We start from the raw sequence: 19,071 nt of genomic DNA, 5'->3' as shown, positions 1-19,071 counted from the left end.
CAGTAATTAAATTCTTAGTTTTGTATAAGTATTACATAACTGATGCACTTTGCATAAGTTTATATCACTGAGTGCATATTATATTTCAATATTATATTTATATTATATTTTAATACTAATGCTAGATATTAATTTAATCAAAATTAATAAATATATATATAAAGCTCTCTTTAAAATTAATAAATAAAGAAAGCAAAGACGTAGAGAGCTAGGCAAGTTACAAAACAAATTAATTAGATTTTTTAATTTTAAACTATAATAATTCTTTACCAAAAATATGTAGGCAGTACAAATTAAAATTGCAGCGGTAAAGTGCAAATATTTAATTATTAGTAGCGATTAGTAGTTTAGTAGTGACATTCAGTAGCGATTCGTAGCGAACGTTTCGGCTCGATTTTTCGAGCCATCTTCAGCGCATGTAATGTAGATAGTGTAATAACAGAGTAAAGAATGCAATATTATCATAAAAATTATATACCGATTTAAATCAATTGTCAAGGATTAAATACTTCTCGTAGATCCGTCACAATAATAAATTCTTAGTGATCTTATTCTCTCAAATATTTTCTTGCAGTTAATTGCTTAAAACGAATGTTAACGCATAACGCAAAAATTCAATTAATTTTGTTTTAGTTTTAACAGACAACAAAATTCTAATCAAAAGAAGGAAAATTGAATTCAATTGAAGATCAAGATGCCTGCTTTTGAAGAAGAGATTGTCATTACGGGTATTTCAGGTAAGGGTAATCCAGCTCGTCACACTTATTTTAGAATCCTTCATTAGTTGCACTCCGTGAGACCGCTCGACTTCATAACTTTGTTATTTTCATTCTAATTAATATTTTTGAACTTTAATATACTATTAATAACTGGAAATTATAAAGTTTAAATAAAATATTTATGATATATGATTTATGATAATATATTAGAGGTAAAAATAATTTAAGTTTAAATTTTATTATTACAAAAGAATTCCAAAAAATAGAGAAAAAAAGTGCTTTCCGGGAAAAATTTATAAATATTTTTGCAAATAAAATTTAAGAAAAAGTAATGATTACTTGTTATAAACGGAGATTTGATACCATACCACAATTTGCTCCAAAAAGTGTATTAATGTAGCCATTTTTTTCAGTTTTAGCAATTTTTATTAGTAACAGATAGAAATACAAGTAGTAAGTAATAACAAAAAAAATGTTTAATTGAAAAAAATATCAACTTTTTAGTTTTATGTTAGTAAAACATATAATGACATTTAATTTAAAAAATTCAAGAAATTCATAAGTTTCATATCTACAAATAACGCCAAAATACGCGGCAAATATGAAAATTTAAAACCGAAAAGCGTTAAACGGTCTTTTGGACCGTAGTATGACGACTTAGGGTTAATCTCAAATAGTTGTACAATCAAGTAATTTTGCTATAAAAATGCACCAACGTTTTTCAAGGTCGTTTGCCTGAATCCTCAAATATTGAGGAGTTTAAGGAGAATTTAATGAAAGGAACGGACATGGTCACAGAAGACGAACGACGTTGGAGTCCAGGTGTCCACGAAATACCATCCAGAATTGGCAAAATAAAAGATCTTAGTAGTTTTGACGCCTTTTTCTTTAAAGTGCATCCTAAGCAGGCACACGTCATGGATCCGCAGCTTCGTCTTATGCTAGAAGTAACGTATGAGACGTTAATTGACGCTGGCATCAATCCAACTAGCCTAAAAAAATCGCGTGCAGGAGTATTCGTCGGTGTATCTTCTTCGGATGCAGATAATTTTTGGAAAAAAAATCCAAACGGTTTGTATACATTTCAGAAATTTATCGTAAAAATTTTTTCATAATAAAATAACATTACAAAGAAAGTTACAAAAATATTATTAAAAGTGTTAAAATTTATTTTTAAATATATTCAATTTAATAAATAAGATATTAGATACGTCAAAATTATAAATGTCGTATATTGAGACAAGATATAAAAATATAAAAATTTAGATGTAGGCGTAAGATGGAGATTTTGAAAAGATGATGTACATACTATATATGTATAATATATATTGATTAAGAAATTACATTTCCACAAATATCTAAATACAGTTTAAAAGTTAAATTTATGAAATATATTTAACATCTATCATCATTAATATTAATATTAATATATTTTTAATGAATTTAATTTTAATAATTTTATTAATTTAGAAATAAAGAAAAAAAACATGACATAGGGGACTGTCAATTTAACTGTTGATTTTAAAAGTCAGTATCTAGTCTGTATAGAGAATTTTTTGCGCAGAAAATATTATTATTCCTACAAATCCACCGTTTACATATTTATTAATACATTCTATTTATCATTATTTTTTGCACTAAAAAATGTAAATGTGACATATTTTGATATTTAAAAAGAAAAACATTATTTGCTGAAAGTCTGAAAGAGAGTAAAGGAGTTTGGAAATACTTCGTTTGTATCGAAATAATCGTGCAAGTTGTATAAATCATTCATGAGAGCCTGTTCACGATTTCCGCAAAAATATTTGTTATTTTAATTTATTTTGTTTTCGAGAGAAAAATAAAAATTTATTAAATTTATTTTTAAATGTATTAAACATATGTGTACATGTGCGACATATGCAAATACTTCTAAATAAACAAAAATATCTTCTGTTTCATAATAAATTAATATTATTAATATTATTCTATAATAGATGACCTTAAAACAGTTTGTACTCTTTAAAACGCAACAACTAGATTGAATTTTTATATGCAGACTCAAAGTGACAAACATGGAATCCCTCAGGACTTTATCTTGATAATTTTTCTTTCTGCAATAAATCAGTTTCAATTAATTTCTAAATATGCTTGCATTTGTGAGGTAAAACGTATAAACAACGGTAAAAAAGTTTTGAACATATATGTATGAACTTTTGTTACTGTTTAGCTGTTTTATTTATCTCAAATAAATTTTTTATCATAAAATAATTATTTTTTACATATATCTTACAAAAAATATATATATATATATATATATATATATATATATATATATATATATATATACAATATATACATACATATATATTTGTTAATTTATATGAAATATCAAATATATTATAAATATATATAAAGATATATTATTATTACAGTATTATTAGAATTTCTGTAAGTTTTCTATTACTAGTAAAACTTTAAATTTTTGCACCAAAAAGATTTCTATTCAAACGTCAACTATATATGTATAATTGTTTTTCCAACTAAATAAACTAAAAGTAATATTAACCATCTGTTTACAGGATATGGATTGCTTGGATGTAACAGAGGAATGTTCGCCAACAGAATCTCCTACGTTTTTGATTTAATTGGGCCTAGTTACACGATAGATACGGTCTGTTCCACGTCTTTGATTGCTATACATCAGGCAGTCGTTGCGATCCGTACTGGCGAATGTAACGCAGCGATCGTCGGCGGAATGAATCTTGTACTCGATCCAAAATATTCCATTCATTTTCATAAACTGAATATGCTGTCCGAGGACGGCAAGTGTAAGGCATTTGATATCAAGGCTGATGGATATGTGAGATCTGAATCAGTGGTTGCAATATATCTGCAAAAGGCGATGGATGCGCGCAGAGTATATGCCACGGTGATGAACACGGCGACAAACACGGACGGTTACAAACTTGAGGGTTTCACATATCCGAACGGTGACATGCAATACCTGATGTTGCAAAAAATATACAGCGAAGTGGGGATTGATCCCAGAGACGTAATTTACGTGGAAGCGCATGGTACCGGAACTAAAACGGGTGATTCGCAAGAACTTAACGCTGTCGATAAACTATTTTGTAAAAATAGAGAGACATCGTTATTGATTGGCTCGGTTAAGTCAAATATGGGACACTCTGAACCCGCCAGCGGACTGTGTTCGATCGTCAAAGTGCTGATTGCGATGGAATCCGGTATAATTCCCGCGAATCTGCACTTTGCTATTCCAAATCCAATGATTCCCGCGTTGAACGAAGGACGTATTCGCGTAATCGACAAGGTTACGCCATGGAACGGTGGTCTCGTAGGTATCAACTCATTTGGCGCTGGTGGAGTGAATTCGCACGTCATTCTGCGCAGTAATCCACAAACAAAGATATCATCGATGCCGAGTACTGTCGAACCGTTGCCGAAGCTGGTCGCCGTATCGGGCTGCACAAAAGAAGCTGTGCACGTGTTACTAAACAAAGCAAACGAGTATCAACAGGACAATGAATTCTTATCTCTATTACACGTCATACACAACGACAACATATCGGGACACAACATTCGCGGCTATGAAATATTTGGTCATGATGGTCACAATATACGCGAAATAGTTGAAGATAATTATGACGAGAAACGTCCTATTTGGTTTGTATTTTCCGGCATGGGCACTCAATGGTCGGGCATGGGCCGCGAACTGCTTGACATTGAAATATGCCATCGTAGCTTACGCCAATGCGCGGATATATTGAAAAACCATAACATCGATTTAATGAATATTATCATGAACAGCACCGACGAGACATACGAAAACGTAATAGCTGCTTTTGTGTCGATCGTAGCAATCCAGATCGCTCTCGTAGACATGCTGACATTTATAAATGTAAAACCAAATGGTATAGTTGGACACTCCATTGGTGAATTAGCTTGCTCCTATGCGGACGGTGCATTTACACTAGAGCAAACAATCTTGGCAGCTTATTACAGAGGCAAGTCGATCGTAAACTCCGATTTGGGACCTGGTGCTATGGCGGCAATCGGTTTAAGCTGGGAAGAGGCCAAAAATATATGTCCAATTGATATCAATTTAGCCTGTCACAATTCTGTGGATTCGGTCACCATTTCCGGCCCGTCTGAATCTGTAAAAAAATTCGTAGAAGTGCTGAAGAGTAAAGGTATCTTTGCCAAGATGATTAAATGCTCCGGCATCGCCTTCCATAGCAAATATCTTCTTCCGGCAGAATCTAAGCTGCGCGCCTCGTTTGATATGATAATACCAAAGCCGAAACAAAGGTCTAGCAAGTGGATCTCCAGTTCAATACCTGAAACTGCATGGGATAGCTCGCTCGCACAGTTCAGCTCATCAGAGTATCACCTAAACAATATACTGTCACCTGTGCTTTTCAAGGAAGCGATCTCGCACATCTCGAATAACGCGATAACTATCGAAATCGCACCGCATTGCCTGTTGCAGACGATCCTATTTAAATCGCTACCATCGACAGTGACCAACATCAGTCTTCAAAAGAGAAATTATTCGAATAATCTGATCTTTCTGTTATCTAATATAGGAAAGATGTACATGGCTGGCGCGCAACCCGATATCTCCAAACTGTATCCGTCGGTCAGGTTTCCTGTGAGTCGCGGAACACCGATGATCGGACCGTTAATCAAATGGGATCATTCCGTCATGTGGGAGGTACCCAATTTCAAGTACAGGTCGAAAAGTTGGTCCGAGGATCATATTGTAGAAATAAATTTGTTAAAAGACACAGACTCATATCTAGCGGGACACAAAATCGACGGGCAAATTATTTTTCCGGCTGCCGGCTTTTTTCTGATAGTTTGGAAAGTTCTCGCGAAATTACATGACACTGATTATGAGCGACTTCCAGTAATCTTCAAAAACGTATGGTGCCAGCGTATTACTTTCATATCGGAGAATATAACGATTAAGTTTTCGATAAGCCTTTTTGAAAAAAATGGTGACTTTGAGATCCGTGAAGCTGATACTGTTCTTATTAGCGGAAACATTAGTGTCGCCAAGGCTAACGAGAAAGATCGACTGACCGATCTGTCACCGCTTCCAATGCCATCCAACGAATTTTTATTGAACACTGAAGACGTTTATAAAGAGTTGGGACTGCGCGGATATGAATACAATGGTGTTTTCAAGGGGATAAAATCCTGTGACAGTTCTGCCTCCGTCGGTGAGTTACGCTGGTTTAACGAATGGTCCTCGTACCTAGATAGTATGATTCAATTTAAATTGGTATCCGGCGACCGAAAATTGGTTTATGGATCGAAGCTCCGATACGCCTTGATCGATCCCATTCTTCACAAACAAATGGTCGATCAGTTATCGAAAGACGGCGGATTGCCTGTATATCACTTTAAAAATATCAATATTATTAAATCTGGCGGTATTGAAGTTAGAGGTGTAAAATTTACCACACCTCAGCGACAGCATATTCAAATTAAACCCAAGTACGAGCGTTACGTTTTCGTGCCATATGAAAATCTGTGCAGCCTAGTCTTGAAAGATCCAACGAGAGAAAAGGTGCACGCGCTCACTGTGCTATTACAAATCGTGTGTGAAAATGTAAGGACATCGAGAATTAAAGCCGTAGAGATCACAGGCAATCGAACCGCGAGTAATTTTTTGTCTCCAATTGTACTCGATATTCTCCATAACGAGCCCTTAGTTACGGTAAATACTTACTATAAAATTTTAATATGTCATAAATTCAGCAAAAGAACATCATATAAATAGTTTTAAGAATTCCGTAATTCACAATATAAGATACATATTTTTTCATGTAAATGCCATTTTTATAATAGCAATTTTTATTTTTTTTTTTGCACAATTTTAAGTTTAAACGTATCGCTTCTGTTATTTTAGATTGACTTACAAGTGGTCGCCAGTTTCGCAGGCGATACGGCAAATTCCAATGAAATAAACGGTGATGTTAATGTGACCCGACATGCGAACAATATATTTCCTCTTCACCTTATTATAGCAGCGGAAGTTCTTTCTGGCATTCAATCTTGCAACGTTCTCAAAAATCTGGCAGCTATTTTAACAAGAAATCCCAATTGTTTTATTCTTCTGGAGGAAACTGCCGCACAACTTGACTTAAAGGCCGCACTGAAGGAAGCAAATTTGATATTAGCTGGTAAACAAGTTGATTCCTTGGGAAAAAATTACCTCTTATTGAAAAAACGAAAAGAGAAGAGAAAACCGATCGAAATACAAATTACAGAAAAAGATTTTTTATGGTTGGAAAATGCGAAAGCGGCATTGAGAAAATGTGATAGCGAGAATCAAAAAGTGCTTTTTGTGTCTCAAGGCGAAGAAACACTTGGTAAAATTATTTGAAAAATTACATATAATATATATAATTTTATAAATAATAAAATTTAAATATTATATTAAATATTAAATATTAAAATTCTTACATATAATATACACACTTAATTTTTTAAATAATAAAATTTTAAAAACTCGCTTTTTAATTTTTAAAAAAGTATTTATCTTTAAAAATTTTTTTTTCTCGATCTTTATCTACGTGTCTGTAAGCGGACTGTTAGGAATCTTTTTATTTGCAGGTATAGTCGGATTTATGACTTGCATCCGGCGCGAGTTTGCAAACGTACGTTACGTTTTCATCCAAGACAGTAATGCTCCCAAATTCGATTTATCGTTGCCGTTCTACGCAAAGCAATTAGAGAAAGGACTAATGGCTAATGTGTTGAAGGAAGGTCAATGGGGCAGTTATCGGTATTTGCCATTAGATCAACATAGTGATGAGCGAATGGAACACGCGTATGTGAATACACTGACGCCCGGAGATTTGAGTAGCTTGAAATGGATTCAAAGTCCGTTAGCGCATTGTTGGACCAAGCATATAAATACACTCTGTAGTGTGTATTACGCGTCATTAAACTTTAGGCAAGTTTCAACCAATTTAGCTTGTCTGACTAATAACTAATAATTAAGTAATAATATTTCATGTAGATAAATACTTGTTTATAAATTAATTTTATATTAAAAACAGGGATATTATGGTGGCGTCTGGTAAATTATCAACAACGATTCTGGAAGACTCATCATTAAGGACAGTTACGGAGGACGATTGTGCACTAGGACTCGAGTTCTCTGGAAGAGACACAAATGGCTGTAGAGTGATGGGTATAGTTAAGGCCATGGGACTGGCGACCTCCGTGCTGCCAAATTCTGATTTTCTTTGGAAGGTACCCGACAAGTGGACGTTGGAACAAGCGGCGACAATACCGATAGCTTACGTGACCAGTTACTACGCTCTATTTGTACGAGGTCGATTAAAAGCAGGCGAAAGTGTGTTGATTCATGACGGCACAAGTGATGTCGGTCACGCGGCGATCGCCATCGCACTGCACGCTGGTTGCACAATTTTCACCACCGTTGACACGCTGAAGAAACGGCTGTACCTCAAAGAAACATTTTCACAATTGACCGACGAACGCATTGGCAATTTCGAAGGTACGAATTTTGAGCAGCTGATTTTCAATGAAACCCAGGGACGTGGAGTTGATGTGGTGATGAACTCACCACTTGCGAGAGAAAAACTGTATGCCAGCATACGGTGCCTCGCGACTAACGGTCGGTTCCTTGAGATCGGGGAATATGATATGAATGACAAGCCTATAGATATGTCGTCATTTTCAAAGAACAACTCCTTCCACAGCATATTGCTGGAAACATTATTTGAAGACTGTGTGAACAAGCGAGAAACAATTAGACTTGTTTCGGAAGGAATCGAGAAAGAAATTGTGCGTCCGTTGCCGACGACAGTATTTCTGGAGGATTCCCTTGAGCAAGGATTCAAATTTATGGCGACGGGAAAGCACATTGGAAAGATATTGCTAAAGATTCGGGACGAGGAACCAAGTTCGCAGAAGCAAGTACTGCCGATACCGAAGATAATAGCGGCCATACCGCGTACCTACATGAATCCGGAAAAGTCATATATCTTGATCGGCGGTCTCGGTGGTTTCGGTCTGGAATTGGCCGATTGGATGATCGCTCGTGGCGCAAGATTCATCATTATCGTGTCCCGTATCGACATACGCACTGGTTACCAGGCATTGCGCGTGCAACATTGGCGCGAGAACGGCATTAAAATCATTATTTCTACTGCAGACATAACGACGTTATCAGGTGCCGAATGTTTGCTCGATGAAAGCAAACGGTTGGCTCCGGTAGGAGGTATATTTAATCTGGCAGCCGTGTTATGCGACGCATTGTTCGAAAACTTGCAGGAAATCGACTTCGAAATGGTAACTTTACCAAAAGTTGACATTACGAGAAATCTTGATGCGGCGTCGAGAAAGTGTTGTCCGTTATTAGATTACTTCGTCGTATTCTCGTCCGCATCGTGCGGCCGTGGCAATTCGGGTCAGTCCAATTACGGTCTTGCGAATTCGGCTATGGAGAGAATGATGGAGCAGAGACATGCTGCTGGTTTACCCGGTCTTGCTATTCAATGGGGTATTATCGGAGATGTCGGCTTATATATAAGTAAGACTCTTTAACTTTCTCTATAAAATTCAGTGATTTTAAATTTTTCGGATGATTTTCAATTCTTTTTCATAGCTTTCTTTTCATTTTATGTATTTAACTCAAAATGTCTTTATTCTGTTTTATAAAAAACGTCGACATAATAACTTTTTACACTTTTCGAAAAAGATATTTCGATCTCTTCTACTCAATATTATTATAATTTTACCAAATAGAAGAAACAAACTTTTGTGTGTCGTGAAAAAGGTATAAGCACAGTAAAAAAAATTAAAGGTACAAACTATTAGTATATTTTGTATTTAAGTATATATAAAGTAATTTTTTTTAAAAAATGGTAATTTTTTATAAAAATTTTTATATATAAAATATTTTTTTGGATTTCTGCAGTCAATAATTGCTTTTTATAATATCAATATATGATACTACTATTTTTACAGATACGATAAAGAATAAAAGCCTCGATATAAATATATTACCGCAACGTATGACCAGCTGTCTTGCAACCATGGATATTTTTCTTCAACAACCGTATCCGATATTATCCTCCACAGTGATAGCTGGAAAACACAAATTTGTGAATGACGGTAACAAAATTAATTTTGATCAAGTCATTGCCAATATCCTCGATATTGAGAATATCAATTTAGTGAACATTAATAGTAGCTTCGAAAAGCTAGGTTTTGACTCATTGGTTTATACGAAGACAAAGCAAATTCTTGAGAGAGAATATAATATTATATTATCATTCCAAGAGATCCGTGACTTGACGATAAGTAAATTAAGAGATTTAGTTGCGGCAAGCGACTATAGTTTATCTCCTGATAAAATATAGCCATCCTTACGTTTAGTAATTAAAAAAACATTTTTTTTTAATATTTAAAAAAGTTAAAGTGTATACGTTGCAGAATACTTACGCCACTCTTTGAAAAAAATGTTTTGTACAAAAGTTTCATTGGAAAATTACTTCTATTTAATCACATTAAGAAAATTTTAAAAAATATGTTTTTAAAATTTTTGAAAATATTTATAAATTTTATTTATGTAGTTTTAAGTAGAGATGTTTTTACCATAAAACTTTTAAATGAAACATTCTTTAAATCTCAAATAGTTTTACAGATATAATTTAAAAGCTAATTTTTTTTCAATTTCTTCAATGTGATTAAACACAGGTTTAACACTTTTACCATGAAATTTTAGTATATAACATTTATTACATCTCGAATAATTTTCGAGATATATCGAAAAAATCGGCAAACCGCTCTACATATGAAGGATGGTTTCATCCCTTAATACTGTTTTTTAGTAGTAACTGAAAATTTTTTAATTTATCTATTTATATCCTCTATGTGTGTAAAATTTTATTAAAATCAAAATTATTGGGTTCGTGAGTTTCCTTTGTAAGTGTTGTACATAACTGAAGAAGAAAAACTTGTCTACACGACGCTTTTAAGAAGTTCTTCTTTAGTTATGTACAACACTTACAAAGGAAACTCACGAACCCGATAATTTTGATTTTAATGAAATTTTACACACATAGAGGATATAAATAGATAAATTAAAAAATTTTGAGTTAAAATACCTTATAAATTATTCATTCAAAGCATTATAAAATCGGAGGGGGACACTTCCTATACCTTTTCTTCTCAGTTGATTTTTATTTTTTTTATTTTCTACATTTAAAATTTTTATATAAGTATTTTATTTTTTTATTTTTATTTATTTTATATTTGTTTTGTGTGACTTTGTCAAGGATCAATATACTTATTTTTATAAAATACATTTTTAAAGATAGAATAAAAAAAGGCAATTTAAAAATTGTTATCAATAATTAGTAAATCCAGCTGACTAGGGACGAGTTATCGCACAGACCAAGCGGTCAATTTTCACGTTTTTGAATACCTTAAAATTATTGGTCTATCAAAATTTTAGGCTTCTTCAAATTTGACACTCTATACTGCGTACTGTATTGCAACACTTCCGATTATAAAGCTATTTCAGTTTAATTTCTGACCCTTGTACAGGAGAATTTAGAAAATGATTATTGAAAAATTAAACGAAAACTGTTCGAGTAGTATTTATCAATAATTTTTAATATTTTGTTAATACCAATGATTTTATCAAGTACTTCAAGTGTTTGCACCAAGTTAGACAAGTACAACTGTCTTACGGCAATGTTTGCACCAAATACTAGCAAAAAAATTATTGAAATACTGCTAGTATTTAATTATTGTAGTTTTCTCAATAATTCGCAGTATTAAAGGAGAGTGGATTACATGTGCTGATTCTTGCCCAGAAAGTGTAACGTCAGTTACATATATTTTTTTATAGTTGTACATATATTGTTTTATAGTTTTTGAGTTGCTGAATACGAAATTTCCGTTTTATTGGTCTAAGCTCGTGATCGAACCTGAAAAGGTTGCGCCTATAATCATAAATTTTCTAGAAATTTAATAATAATATTATTTATATATTAGTGGATATGGTTACTTAAGAGCAAAATTTTACTATTAGAGAATTATTATTAAAATCTTTTAAATCTAAATTGTTACTAGAAAAATTCATATTTCTGTTCAATGCACCTATACTTACCTATACTGTACCAACATATATGTGAATTCAGTTAAAAATGACTTTACAATGTCTATTAAATAATATTAATAAGTAGCGAGTAGCAAGTTTATAAAATAATTTAATAAATAAACTTATTACATTTCTCTGCTATATAAAAAAAGGTGTTTTAAAAAAAATGAGTGCTACGATAAGAAATAGAAAGTTTTACATGTAGATGCGGAACAAAAGACATTGAGATATGTTTATTATAAGTTTCGAACTAAATTCTTTAAGGCAAAAGCCTTTGTCCATGTTAATGTCGCTTTTACATTGTAATTAATAAATAAATAATTGTAACTATTTATGTAGTTAATTTCATTAAAAGGATGAATTTTATTTTTTAAGAATTAACTAATGTGTCAATAAAATCCACTTATGTTGGATTTTATCACAATTATTGTTACATTCTTGTGTACTTATATGTATAATCATTCATATACATTCATATAATCCATTGTTCGAGAGTATCGCGGCGGAAGATTAGCAATAATTTGACTTATGGACAGCACAATTTTGTCTTTAGATTTTTTTTTCTTTTTATTGGTCTTTTTTGCGGCACACGAACAAACACAAAAAACACTAAAGAAATTTACAAAAAAATGTACAAAAAATTAATCGCAAGGTTAGAGTTTGTCGACGGCGGCGATAAAGCGTAAGAAAAGCGGTGCAGCGAAAGATTTCTGCGAAGCGAACAACGAGCGGTTTAGCCAGAAAGCTCGCGAATTTTTCGTCGGCGTCAATTTATAGGTGCGACAATTAGGGTGTTGGCCAATTACGTTTAAGACAATGCCAGCGTGTCGCACTTAATTGACTGCCGAAGGGAATCGTGACGCGCGCTGCGCGGTTTTGCCATGTGCGAGAGCCGTCTCAGCGTTTGCCAGTGGCTGTTCGCGATTGCGTCACGCCGTCGCGCACACTTGATTAAACTTGAGCGGTTAAGTACTGGTAATAATTGTTTTTGATTGTGATAATTACATGAGTGTCGTCAGAGCCAAAAAAATTGTTTGCGACTTTGATTTTTTGAGATTTGTGTTTACAAAAATTATTTGTTTCTGGCGATAGAGAGACCTTATCGAATAATTTGAGGACACTCAAGTAATTAATCGTACAATCAAATTGATTAATTTTGCGAAATGATCTTTTGCAATTTAACTATTTTTGAAATGCTGAAAAACGCTGTTTGTCGCAATTAGCGCGCGAGAAACTTTGTGTCTCGAACATCTTTAGATTATTGCTTTATGTGCATATGTGCATATATAAATTGTTAAATAGAAAAATGGAAGAAAATGGAAGAAACCTTTTTTTGTATTATATTAATCCATATTATATCCATATTATATCCATAAAAAATACATGTTTTCAAAAGTTTCTTCAATATTGATTATATGTTTTTAAATCATTATTTTATTATGCTTCTATCATTTATTATCATTTATTTCTATCATAAATTAAATAGTAACGTGCTCTCCACTGAGAATTATATAAGTATGCAATTAAACTGGATCAGAAAATGGGTTTTTTTTTAGGATTTATATGATTTGAATTGTACATAGCACTTTGGAATCATTTATTTTCTATAGTGCACAATGTCTTGTTAATATTAGCCGAAAAAATAATATTGATACAAAACGTGAAGATAATAAAAAAATGCGGAATTTTTTATATAAAAAGTGACAATATAATTAAAAAAAAAAATCTAAAGCCCTATCAAGTAATAAAATGTAAGAAAAAATGATCAGTCAAAAATAAACATGAAATGGAAAAACCTAATCATTAACCTGGTTTTACACACGGTTTTACATTATTATGCACAAACTATGCAATTTATAACGTTGTTGAAAGATTAACGCGCTAAAAAATTTATAAATATTGTAATAATTAAATCATTAAATAATTAATAAATGTCTATAATAGCTACTGCAGTGAAAAATCAATTTTTTTTTAATACCAATCAACAAAATTACTATAGAAATGGAATGTAGAAATGCTTTTAGAAAGGGGCAATGTTTGAATAACAAGTTATTCAATAACAAGTTATAGCCATAATTATTCGTTCGTAGTTTTATATTTTGCATGGAATAATATAAATATGGACCAGGGAATATTTTTATGACATATACACACAAACACAAACACACACATACACACACACACACACGGGGAGGTACAAGGGGGGCTTTTGGCCCCCCCCCTCCTGCACTCGCCCCATTCACCTCGCTTCGCGTGAAAAGTTGCAAACCCATGTGAACTTTGCTTTGTCTTGCAACGTATAGGCGAAGCGAGGTGGACGGGGTGGGTGCGAGAGGGGGAGCCAAAGGCCCCCCTTGCACCCTTCCGTGTGTGTGTGTGTGCGTGTGTGTGTATTATGAAAATATTGAAAATATATATGAAGATAAAGCAACAAATACAATGATTAATACAATAATTAATGTTTGTAAACGAAACTCGAAGGACAGTATAATTTGGCATTTCTAAAACTTGTTATTAAATAAATTCTTAAGAAAGACTTGCCCCTCCCTAAAAACATTTCTACATTCTATTTCTATAGTAGTTTTGTTGATTAGTATTGAAAAAAATTGATTTTTTGCTGTAGTAGCTATTATAGACATTTACCAAATAATTTTATTAAATTATTAAAGAAAAGTATTTAAGAAGAGCACAGAGTTGAGTAGAAATTTAATTATTAAAAAAAAATATAGGCCTTAAATGTTGGGTCATTTTTATAATCAAGGACAAACGTACATGCGATATTCCTATTTTTATCTTTTGTTCCCTTTTTGTCCTTTTTCCGTATGTAATAATAAATTTGTATAAAAAAATTAAGTTTTTGCTATAAATAATTAAAGTATAAATAAAAATTTTAAAAATAATATATACAATAGATATTTACATATCTCATTTAGTCTACTCTTTAGTATGTCGAGGACATACAAAAAACATCTCAATAATACATGCGTCTATTATTCAGTGAACGACAGCGGTAGCGATAACGCATCAATATCCAACAGTTAGGTAGACAAATGCAATAAGCTTGCATGTTATACTGATAGCTTATGCAATCGGGCAAACGATAAATATAATGAAACGCGATATTCTCTATCAATCCCATAAAATAAGAATAAAGAAATGGGAGAAAAGGCAATAGAAGCCAGATTCTGTTGTTAATGAACAAAATCTATTTAGTACAACGCTTTAATTAAGTTGAGCAGAAGAGTACATTGTTGTTGTCATCAATTCTACCGCCATTATTAAACAAATCAGTGCATTCGAGCATATACAATATTACTTTTAAAAAATCGATAGGTAACATATAAAACGCATAAACGTAAACTAAGTAAGTGCGGACGTTTCGGCCAATCTTTTCATCATCTTCAGGGCATAAACGTAATCTAATCGTTAATTAAAAATTTGCATTAAGTCATGGATTTACAAAATTATGATAGGTCATTTAATAAATGCATGGTCATAGTTGTGATGTCGTCTCCCTAGTTAGTAGGCCAGGGGTGTGATTCATCATGTCTGTTATTTTAATAATTGAATTAAACGTAAGTTACCTTTATGTGTTAAGGATTTTTTAGGTATTTCGTTAGAGATAATATATTCACCTATGATCCATGGTTCTCCATAGCACAATTACTTTACATAATTTGGTCTGTCTTGTTTGCATTTGAAACGATTGTTAAAGACTAACAAAAAAAATAGAGAATAATTATTATCGTGTTTATATATCATTTGAAAGACAAATTCCCGGTATCTTCTCTAAAATATCATTATACGTTGTATGTAAACATTCGGTGTTTGTTTGCAAATTTAAATTGTCTTTTTGTCTTTTAATATGAATCATTTCTGATATTAATCCTTTATAATAGCGTTCAGCATCCAAAATGTGTACATTCGACCAATCAAAATCATGTACAAAATTTATTCTGTGACTTGTAATGACCGAATTGTTTGAAGTCTTTGTTCGTATATGATTTTTATGTTCCGTAATTTTTGTAATCAGTTTTCTTCCAGTTTGACCTATTTTTTTAATTGTTCGGAACTTTGTCCTTATGTGCCTATATAAATGAGTTTAGTTTATTAAGACTGTAATAGGAAATTTTGATGCCTGTATTCTTAATTAAATGTTTAAATTACTCTGCTATATTTAAAAGGTATGGAATGGTAAAATATGAAGAGTTATTTTCATTGTTCAAATTTGGTCTTTATTAAGATTACATTTATAGATATGATGATTAAAATAGATATTATGACTAAATTATTCATAAGTGATAATAAACATATAATATTCACACGAGCTGATAAGGGGAATGTTACTTTAGATAGAACTGACTACATTAATAAAATTGAAGAAAATTGGCGACAAAGAAACATATTTGATCATCAAAAAAGACCCATCCAAAACATTAACACCAGAACTAATAACCTATTTAAAAAAATGGAAAGAAAAAGGATACATACACCGCAAAACTATAAACACATGTACAATAGTGACGGTTGGTTACCTAGAGCTCACTTCCAAAAATTCATAAAGAAACCTACCTTTACAGAATTATTGTTTCTTCAACTAATAGTACGTTACATAATTTTGCTACATTCTTGCACAAGATTATGGTAAAAAACTTTCCTATTGCTAATAACCACATACCTAATAGTTTTGAATTAAAACGGAAGTTAGAAAACACTCATTGTCAGATGCACAGAGAATGCAATATGATTTCTTTAGATGTATTTTCTCTATTCACGAACACTCCCATAAACTTGGCGTTATCTAGTATATCTAAAAGATGGACACACTTATCAGATGTTTGTGAATGGTCAGAACAGGAATTTTTGTCAGCTGTGAAATTTATTCTTGATTTGATTCAATTTATCCTTCTTCATGTTTATATATAAACGCATATATAAACAACATTTGGAACACCGATGGGTTCTCCTCTTTCTCCCATTATTGCAGATATCGTCCTACAAGATATTGAAGACAATGCTATAAAAAAATTAACTTTCATTCCGACTTTTTACTTCAGATATGTCGATGACATATAATTCTTTCAGTCCCACAAATTGAAATCAACAACACTCTTAAAATTTTTAATTCATTCCGCGACAGAGTTAAATTCACTTTAGAAGTAGCGGAGGACAATAAAATTAACTTTTTGGAATTAACTTTAAGTTTAGAAAGCAACAAGATCATAATAGATTGGTATCATAAACCTACTTTTTCTGGGAAATATTTGAATTTCTATTCTCAACACTCTATTTGCCAAAAAAGAGGAACGTTAATTACTTTTTTATATAGGGCTCTCTTAATTTCCCATCCGAAATTCCACTCAAAAAATATTTCAATGATTATTAATATATTATTAGTAAATACAATAATTACCCGGCAGACTTCATATTCTGAAGCATCCAAAACAGGATAAATAACCATATCTATAAATGTAATCTTAATAAAGCTAATAGCTCAGATTTGAACAATGAAAATAACTCTTCATATTTTACCATTCCATACCTTCCAAATATAACAGAATAATTTAAACATGTAATTAAGAAAACAGGCATCAAAATTTCCTATTACAGTTTTAATAAACTAAACTCAATTATAAGGGCACATAAGGACAAAGTTCCGAAAAATTCAAAAAAGAATGTCGTCTACAAAATTAATTGTAACAAATGCAGTTCCTCATACGTAGGTCAAACCGGAAGAAAACTGGTTACAAGAATTATGGAACATAAAAATCATATAAAAATAAAGACTTCAAGCAATTCGGTCATTACAAGTCACAAAATAAATTTTGGACATGATTTTGATTGGTCGAATGTACAAATTTTGGATACTGAACACTATTATTATAAAAGATTAATATCAGAAATGATCCATATTAAAAGACAAAAAGACAATTTAAATTTGCAAACAGACACCGAATGTTTACATAAAATGTATAATGATATTTTAGAGAAGATACCGGAAATTTGACTTTTAAATGATATGTAAACATAATAATAATTATCCTCTATTAGATTTTCTGTTATCCTTTACAATCGTTTCAAATGCGAACAAGACAAACCAAATTATGTAAAGTAATTGTAAGATTACAGAAAAAGCTCCGAATTATTAAATATAAATAAATGAATATGAAAGAAGCAACAGGAGCGAGGAGATGTGAATCAAATTATAAGTTTTTTTCTATATAGGTAATGTGTCACAAGTATATTAACATTAATTAACTTAGTAACATTCTATAAAAAGACGGAAATTGTAATAAAAAACTGAACGTTTCGATTCATGTTTTGAATCCTCTTCAGCATAATATATAAAATAAATGTGTAATTATAAATAGATAAAAACGAGGTTAATGAGAACGCATCGTCTAATTAAGGCGTAAGCAATGTGTGTAAACTAAAAATCGTGATCGTATTCGCATGATTAAATGGATCAATGCCTTAGAACAGCTGTACATATTTGTCGCATGTTAGTTGTACAAATTACATATATATAAAACGACCCAACTTGTTCGGCTCTTTTTTTTTTTTTTTTTGTACTGCTTGCATAATAATCCCGTGAGGCAATTCTCCGAGGTTTCCAGACCGCGGGAGGTATGCAGTTAGATTGAAGGGTTAAGTCTGTATTAATAAAATGAGTGTAATAAATACCTGTTTATAATGAAGTTATTTACCGCTACTTTATGTATAATGATGGTAACTCAGAAAAAGCTTACAGAATATGCATTCCGTTTGCGTGTTGTTGAATCTATGGTATATATATCGCGCAACTAATATTTAATTAGTGTGGTTATGCCAAAGGTACAGATGGTAATGAGCTCAAGGGCGAAAAATATTTAAAATGGGAAGAGCCCATCTATCAACAGCTCATTATACAACTTAGCCAGTTGGTTACAGAAAATCATGTACGACAGCTTGCCGAAACCGAATAGCCATATTGCAAATAGTTTCGATCTAGTCAACAAATTATCTGATTTACATATTGATAATGATTATGAGTTGTTTTCGCTAGATGTAATCTCACTGTTCACTAACATCCCTATCAATTTAGCTGTAGAAAGCATATCAAAGAGATGGCAATATATTACAAAAAATTGCAACATCTCGGAACCAGAATTTTTAACAGCAATAAACTTAGTCTTAAACTCTACATACTTTGTT

The 19,071-nt window shown here is 32.0% G+C and overlaps 1 protein-coding gene across 1 annotated transcript; it reads left to right on the top strand.

Moving 5' to 3' along the window:
* The first annotated feature begins 48 nt into the window (after positions 1-48).
* On the top strand, positions 49-10,209 carry LOC140665906 (fatty acid synthase-like). The gene is made up of 7 exons (XM_072892503.1): positions 49-737; positions 1,446-1,790; positions 3,281-6,447; positions 6,640-7,102; positions 7,347-7,689; positions 7,796-9,297; positions 9,735-10,209. Exons 1-7 carry the CDS (start codon positions 695-697, stop codon positions 10,127-10,129), a joined length of 6,258 nt encoding a protein of 2,085 aa, XP_072748604.1. The 5' UTR covers positions 49-694; the 3' UTR covers positions 10,130-10,209.
* The last annotated feature ends 8,862 nt before the right edge of the window (positions 10,210-19,071 follow it).

This window comes from Anoplolepis gracilipes, chromosome 1, assembly GCF_047496725.1.
Source record: "Anoplolepis gracilipes chromosome 1, ASM4749672v1, whole genome shotgun sequence".
Lineage (NCBI taxonomy): Eukaryota > Metazoa > Arthropoda > Insecta > Hymenoptera > Formicidae > Anoplolepis > Anoplolepis gracilipes.
Note: the sequence above shows the minus strand (reverse complement) of the source record. Positions and strands in the feature narration are given on the sequence as shown.

Coding starts and splice junctions, on each gene's coding strand:
- LOC140665906 (XM_072892503.1), top strand. CDS start 695: ATGCCTGCTTTTGAAGAAGAGATTGTCATTACGGGTATTTCAG. Junction 738..1,445: donor TGTCATTACGGGTATTTCAG/GTAAGGGTAATC, acceptor ACGTTTTTCAAG/GTCGTTTGCCTGAATCCTCA. Junction 7,690..7,795: donor TACGCGTCATTAAACTTTAG/GCAAGTTTCAAC, acceptor TATTAAAAACAG/GGATATTATGGTGGCGTCTG.